Genomic DNA, 8,172 nt, shown 5'->3' with positions numbered 1-8,172 from the left:
ATGCAAAAATCGTTATAAACGTATCGGACCTTGGCGTTCTCGTTCGAAACTTTATTTACTCTAGTAGATCGTGTCAGATCGTAGGTCTCCTGCAATTTTCGAGAATTTGTTAAAAGTGCAACTATCCATCAAAATGTCACAAACCATGTAAGTACTATTATAATATCTAAATATAAAATATACATATGAAGAAATAAAAAGCCTGAGGTGCTCTTTGTTTCTTGCCTCATAACGGGTATATATACATTGTTTTACTATATTTTAATGTGTTTAATGTTTAATGTAATAATCTCTCGTGCTTTTTTACGGGTCATCTAATATAACAAGTTAACAAAGAAAAAAACAAAAAACACAAGGAACATGATTACACGGTGAAACAGTGAATAGAGGTTAGGAGACAAGTAACAAAGAGCACATCGCACAAATTAAGCTTAATGGGATGACTTTTATTTTACAGAAAAAAAACAAGAACTGCAAGAGCATCGCAGTTACAATTAATAAAAATGATAGATTTTTTCTACTTAAACAAGGTCTTGCAGAAGGAAAATTTCAGTCTATACATAGGAAAGAAGTAGTTCAGAAGAAGTGGATTGAATTAACAAACGATTTAAATTCCTTTCAAGGAGCAGAAAAACGGTCGAACAATGGCAAGTGGTATGAACAATTGTATGCACATTTAATATAAGCACAATAATATAAACACAAAACGAATTCTATTAATAACACATGGATTCATTTATTTATACAATATTTATTTATATTTATATATTTCAGGTCTAGAGGGATTTTAAAAGTCGCACTTCCATCAAAGCAAGAGATTTGAGGAAAGCAAAAGGGTTGACGGAGAATAAAACTATCGCGCAATCTGAACTAACAGAACTTGAGTTACGTGTAATTGGACTAATAGGAGCCGAATACGTCGAAGGTAGTAAAGACTGTGCAGACAGTATCCCTGAACAGGAGGTAATTTTCATAAATTTTTATAATTATATGTATCACATCGTATTCAATTCAATGGAAATAGTAATTGCCTTTTTACAATTAGTTTACTTATTTTTCCGTGCATATACAGCATTTGCTAGAGGAACTTGAACTTGGAAATAATTCTGTTTTATTAGCAACTCCGGAAGTAATAAGTGTATGCACAGATCTCTCACAAGAAATATCGCAAGATTCACAAAATTTAAATAGTGAGAAACTAATTATTTGTGTAACTAAAATTATAATAATATATCTTGTCAAATCTGTATAATTTATGTGTATAATTTATCAATTTGTAGAATCTATTTGTATTTTTTTTAAATTTACTTATTGCTATTATAAGAAAGATTCTTCAGAAGACTCTTTCTTCTAATAGCAATAAAGTAAATGGTAGAAAAATTAAATTACAAACAGATTCTACAAGTTGATGAAATAAAATACAGTTATAACACAATTAGTATGCATTTATAACAATATTAACATAATAATCGTAATTGGAATAGTAATTATATAGTGACATATACGGTGCAGTGAGAATAATAATAGGTAAATAAAAAAGTTTTTTAATTTTTTGTTACTTCGAAATTCGCTCTTTGATTTGTTTTAAACGACATGAAACATAAATATTATCGACGCTGCTAATTTTCAACACCAACATATTCAAAGTGCGATATATTTTTCTATTTGCAGCTAATTCCTTACATAATAGTGATGAGGACTTAATTCCCAATAACGACTCTTTACTAGATAATGACTTTTCATTAGAACATAACACAATAAATGAAGTAAAAGATCTTGATGCTACTGAGGATCTCACTGCCTGCGAATCCAGAAAGACTCCAAAGACTACTATTATTTCATCCTCTAAGTCAAATAGAAATACCCCGTATCAAATTCCAGTGTCTAGCCAATCAAGTAGTTCACAAAATAGTTATGCGTCCACTATATCGAAGAGAAGATGTAAGGCTCAAATCTTATTTTGTAGATTATAATTAAAAAAATTGTTTTCCGAAAAGATCTTTTATGTTTGTTTTTGATAAATTTTCAGTAACAGCTGCACATACAATTTTAATGATATCTTAATTATTGGAGCTAATCGAGTTACACAGGCTGGACAATTAAATTCATCGAGGCAGCACTTCCAACTTATTGCTCAGCAGCAGGCCGATGCTGAGTCGGTAAGAAAAAATCTTTAATTGACATAACATGTATGGTTTTTTAAAAACAAATTATATAATTAATTCATGTGAAATATGTATATAATGTTTGCATGCTAAATCAACCCAAGTTCAAGCAGAGGCTTCTAAAATAATGGCGCTTGCAATTACTGAAATTGCACATGCCATGCAGAAGTTTGCAGATTCTGCTGCTGTACTAGCCACTAATAATACCGAATGGATACGAGTTTTATAGAAAAACTTACAACAGTCGTAGAAAACCTGTTACCTACTTATCTCAATGAGTAATCTCTGTGATAGGTAATTATTTGATATACAGGGTGAGGCATTTAAAACTGTTTTTCAGAATATTTGGAAAAATACAAATCGGATTTAAAAAAAGTTGCAATAAAAGTTGTTCACCTCGAAGAGGGACATCCATTAACATAAAGCTCGACCCCCTGCACCACCCCCGGGGGCGAGAGGGGGGTGACTTTGAAATCTTAGATAGAAACCCCTATTTTTTATTGCAGATTTGGATTCTCCGTGAAAAAATATGTAACTTTTGTATGAGAAATTTTTTTCGTTTCATGATAGATGGCGCTGTAATCGGCAAAAATGAAAATGAGTTGAAAATTGTTGAAAAATGGTAATATCTCAAAAAAATACAGATTAGGAACATCAAAGTAAATTTTTTGATATTTTTGAAAACGCTATCATGTGACACCGTCTACCTTCCTGCAATGCATTCTTAAACTACTTTTAGCTTTACCGAGGAACAACGACGTGGACGTAGTAGTAATTTGTTCCCTTCGGGGTGCTTGATTACTGTGAGTCCCCTTGCCTCTCACAAGTGTTTCATTGAAGCAAATGTTCGAAAAGCAAAGTGGTCAGACTGTTCATTTTACTTCAATGATTCGGACTGTAAACGTCTCTTCTCAATTGTTCCACGATGTTAACGATTGTAGAGAGAGTAGATATCAATTCCTCGTACTTGGAGGCTCATAGAAATGTTGAAGAAGCTCGTCAAAGGTATGCTAATCTGTTCCCTGATAGGAATGTTCCTTCTGCAATGACTTTTCGCAGTATTGTCCAACTGTTTACTGAAACTGGAAGTGTTAAACCTAGAGAAAGAGTCCGACCGCGGCCTGTGACAAACGAAAATAACACAGTGAATGTTTTAGCTGCAGTTGCTGCAAATCCTCACATTAGTTCTAGGCAAATTACGCGAGGTTCAGGAATTTCTCAAAGAAGTGTTCTACGCATACTGCATGAACACAAATTTCATCCATTTCATTTAGGGTAAAGGCGGATATTATGGCCATAGTTTTGATTTGAGGTCATAATTTTCAAACCGCTGGTTTTTTATTTTGTAACTTTCTGAAATTCTAGTGTATTTAATAAGCTTTGATGACAAATTGTTTTGATCAATTAAAATCTATCCATATTCGAAGAAAAAAAAAGAATCTGAAAGTATGCGTTTTGGCCATATTAAACGTGGGGTGGATAATATGGCCAACTATAAAAAAAGTGTACAAAACAGTAATATTTTGCAAAAGTGAGGTATTTACTTTAATCGTAAAGTATTACTTTAATCGTACAGAACATAAACTTTGAAATATTTTAAACATACGAGTACACATTTAAGAAATGTATATGTGTATGTCCACTCTCTCTACGTAACGCCATGCTCTCACAATTTATTAATAAATTGTGAGAAATAACTATTTTCTTTCTTCGCTGTTATCACTCTCAGCACTGGCGTACACTACACTCTGTTGTACTCGCTGGCCATAGTAGCTACCTTTGTCGCCGGCCATATTAGCCGCCGAGCATACATTTAATAATGTGCATTATAATTATCAAAATAATGGGCAAAGCACGATAAATTTATTATAAAAATATAGCCAAGTTTCAGGTTTTGAAATGTGTAATGAGAAAAGCCAAAATTATTTTGTTTTAATTTGAAAATCTTACTTAGTTGGAAGTGCCATGTCTCACTTTGACGTGTATATTTTGATGGTTATGGAGAACAATGAAGCACGAAACCACAAATAACAACAAAATAGAGAGATTTTTGTTACCAAACTTCAAGAATAGCTACAATAATTGGTTTTTATACATTATCGATGTTTATCAATGTTTAGAATATTTAATACGGGCGTTGTGGCCATATTACCCGCCTGGCCATAATGCCCGCCTTTACCCTATCGCTGCATCAAGAATTGCATGGTGACGATTTTCAAAATCGCTTGAATTTTTGCAACTGGATACAGGAACAACTGGCAGTCAATGATAATTTCATTTCACAGATACTTTTCTCTGATGAATCAAATTTTACGAATCGTGGTCAAGTGAATCGACATAATATACATTATTGGTCAGTGGAGAATCCCCATTGGTTAAGGCAAGTTGAACATCAACGTCCGTGGAGTGTCAACGTTTGGTGCAGTATTTTAGGTACTCAGGCCCATACTTCATAGAAGGTAATCTGAATGGTCAAATGTACAGCGACTTTTTAGATAATGTTTTACCCATACTAATGGAAGATGTTCCACTTCAAACAAGAATGGATATGTGGTTTCAACACGATGGATGCCCAGCGCATTATTCACAAATATCTCAAGAAGTTTTGAATCGAAAAAAACTATCCGGGTCGATGGATTGGACGAGGAGATCCTCAAAATTGGCCCGCACGTTCACCCGATTTGACTTCTGCCGATTTTTTCCTGTGGGGAAGGCTAAAAGAGAGAGTTTACATGGATGTACCAACAACCCCAGAAAATATGCAGCAGCGAATTATCAATGAATGTGCAAACATTAGCGCAGAGACACTTATAAATGTCGGATTTCAGACACTTTCAGACACAGAGTTGCAATGTGCATTAGAAACAACGGACATCATTTCGAACATTTGCTTCAATGAAACACTTGTGAGAGGCAAGGGGACTCACAGTAATCAAGCACCCCGAGATAGTGAGAGGCAAGGGGACTCACAGTAATCAAGCACCCCGAAGGGAACAAATTACTACTACGTCCACGTCGTTGTTCCTGGGTAAAGCTAAAAGTAGTCTAAGAATGCATTGCAGGAGGGTAGACGGTGTCACATGATAGCATTTTCAAAAATATCAAAAAACTTACTTTGATGTTCCTAATCTGATGTGTATTTTTTTTAGATATTCCATTTTTCAACAATTTTCAACTAATTTTCATTTTTGCCGATTACAGCGCCATCATGAAACGAAAAAAATGTCTCATACAAAAGTTACATATTTTTTCAAGGAGAATCCAAATCTGCAATAAAAGATAGGGGATTCTATTTAAGATTTCAAAGTCACCCCCCTCCCGCCCCCGGGGGTGGTGCAGGGGGGTCGAGCTTTATGTTAATGGATGACCCTCTTCAAGGTGAACAACTTTTATTGCAACTTTTTTTTAATCCGATTTGTATTTTTCCAAATATTCTGAAAAACAGTTTTAAATGCCTCACCCTGTATACCTCTTTATTTTATATAAATAATATTGTTCTTTAACTATTACTACATTTTAATATATTTTTTCTTTTCTGACCACAAGCAGGTCCTAGAAAATTCGAAGAAATGCTGTAACTACTTTTTCGCCAAATGTGATTCGCGCTACCATATACATATTATATTTTTATACCAGTTCTATCTAATATAAATCTAATATATATTAAAATGTTGTTGGTAATGTTTTTGTTCACCAGTAATTAAATCAATAATCAATCCATTGTTTCGACATAACTGGCTATATTTAATTTTTCAAAATAACGACGTTTCGACTGCAAATCGCAGTCCTCTTCAGGTTAGTTTAAGAGACAAGCATTTACGGATAACAAGTTATTGTGGCAGCAATAAGTCTTATCTATAACATTATAATTATAAATTAGTTTTTTTCAATATATGTTTAATGTCTTTGTAAAACGCACGCAATGTTTATGAATCTATTGTAAGGTTTTTGTATTGGCTTAACTGTAGGACTAATTATCTTTTAGAATATAAATTGAAAATGTCTTTCTAACTCACACGTAATGTTCATCAATTAATTAATTCGGTTCTTTGGATTCGAGTAACAAGCAGGATCCATATGTCCGTACATCTGAGAGTATATCGAGACGATCACAGCGCACACTTCCGTGGTTTAGACTGTAATGGCAAGGGGGAGAGCACGAACGGACGTTAATGTTTATAAAATTCGTATTATCTTATCATATATCTTGGAAAGGTTGTCTGTGTCGTTCTGTAAATTAATAGACTTGTTTTCTTTCTTTATGAAGATCATTTCAGCGATTTCTCGTTTCTTTGTGTGTTTCTCCGTATGTAATATTTTAGTGTTCAACCAATTAAAATCATGATGTAGAGTTTCACGGTGTTTGCTGACCACTGAGTGTGCACTATGCTCTCTCTTGATATTGGCCTCATGTTCTTTTATACGTGTTTTTAGGTGTCGTTTCGTTTGTCCTACATAACAAGCGTCACAATCCTTACATTCAATTTTGTATATCAATTCTTTTTGGTTGAGTTTGTCGAGAGGATCTTCTATGAGCGAATTATCTTGTTATGAAGGAGTTGGCATCCAGAGGCGAAATAGAACAGGACGCGCTCATTCAGTACGTGATAGATGGCATACAAGACGACATGCAGAATAAAATTATACTGTTTGGAACGAAGAATCAACGAGATTTTAAGGAACGTCTTAAAATATACGAGGACATTCGTCGGAAGGGGCGTGACCAGATGAAGAACAGTAAGGGAAAGGACGACGCCACGAGACGAGCTAATTCAGGGAAGAGGACAGTGGATGTGTCAAAAGGGACAACGGATGCATCAAAGAAGACAACCGAGAGGAAGGACGCGAAGTCAGACGTACGTTGCTATAACTGCGGGGCGAAAGGACACATTTCTAAGGACTGCGGTAACAAATCATTAGGTAAACGTTGTTTTAAGTGCCAGGCTTTTGGACATACGGCGGCTGAATGCGAAAAAAAAGGTGAGACTAAAGAATCGGCATCGGTTCAAACGTGCGATTTGGCTAATAATATTGCTGGTACATCTAAAGTCAATATGTGTAAAGATATAGTCGTTAATAACGTACGCGTAAAAGCTTTAATCGATACAGGTAGCCAGGTTACTGTATTACGCGAAGATATATTCATTGATACCGAGTTGCCAATGAGCCAGTTACGTAACACTGATACTCTGTTGATTGGTTTTGGTAAGAACGAGACGCGACCATTGGGTTACTTTCAGACTATTGTTCAAATTGATGGCGGGGAATTTCCAAGTACCGTTTATGTCGTACCTACGAGTTTAATGAGCGTGGGAGTTGTAGTCGGTTGCGATATTTTGAGTTCGGCAGAAGTAAAGATTGATACAGAGGGTATCCAGATACGCAAAATTCCGCTTGTTAAGTTCTTAACGCAAATTCGGATAAATGACGAACAAATAGATGTAGGACATGTCGAAGATGTAAAAATGCGCGAACGACTGGAAAACTTAATTGTGTCGTATGTACCTAAGGAAACTAAGACGACTGATATAAAAATGCGTTTAGTACTTAAGGATGAAACTCCGATTTGTCAAAAACCGCGTAGATTACCGGTACCTGAGCGAGACGTTGTAAGCAAACAAGTCGATGACTGGATCAGAGAAGGAGTTATACATAGAACCGTGTTCGTCTGAGTATGCAAGTCCCGTTGTAGTCGTGAAGAAAAAAGACGGAGGTCATCGCGTTTGTATTGATTTTCGTAAAATAAATAGAGTTGTTGAGAAAGATAAATATCCGCTACCTTTAATCGAGGAAATATTAGATGAACTACAAGGCGGATCTGTTTTTAGTTCAATTGATTTGAAGTGTGGATTCTTTCATGTAACGGTCGAGACGAACAGTAGAAAATATACGGCATTTGTTACTCATGACGGTCAATACCAATTTATAAAGATGCCATTCGGGATATGTAACGCGCCAGCAGTATTTCAACGGTTTATTAACCATATCTTTCGCGGATTAGCTAGAA

At 35.1% G+C, this 8,172-nt stretch overlaps 1 protein-coding gene across 1 annotated transcript; it reads left to right on the top strand.

Annotated features, from left to right (window-relative positions):
* Positions 1-6,307: 6,307 nt before the first annotated feature.
* On the top strand, positions 6,308-7,838 carry LOC105557527. Its single transcript, XM_012004785.1, has one exon. It carries the CDS (start codon positions 6,716-6,718, stop codon positions 7,835-7,837), a length of 1,122 nt encoding a protein of 373 aa, XP_011860175.1. The 5' UTR covers positions 6,308-6,715; the 3' UTR covers position 7,838.
* The last annotated feature ends 334 nt before the right edge of the window (positions 7,839-8,172 follow it).

Source organism: Vollenhovia emeryi, unplaced genomic scaffold (genome assembly GCF_000949405.1).
Source record: "Vollenhovia emeryi isolate VEMERY1.0 unplaced genomic scaffold, V.emery_V1.0 DF939462.1, whole genome shotgun sequence".
In the NCBI taxonomy this organism is placed as follows: domain Eukaryota; kingdom Metazoa; phylum Arthropoda; class Insecta; order Hymenoptera; family Formicidae; genus Vollenhovia; species Vollenhovia emeryi.
This window is presented reverse-complemented; position numbering and strand designations above follow the sequence as displayed.

Coding starts and splice junctions, on each gene's coding strand:
- LOC105557527 (XM_012004785.1), top strand. CDS start 6,716: ATGAAGGAGTTGGCATCCAGAGGCGAAATAGAACAGGACGCGCTCATT.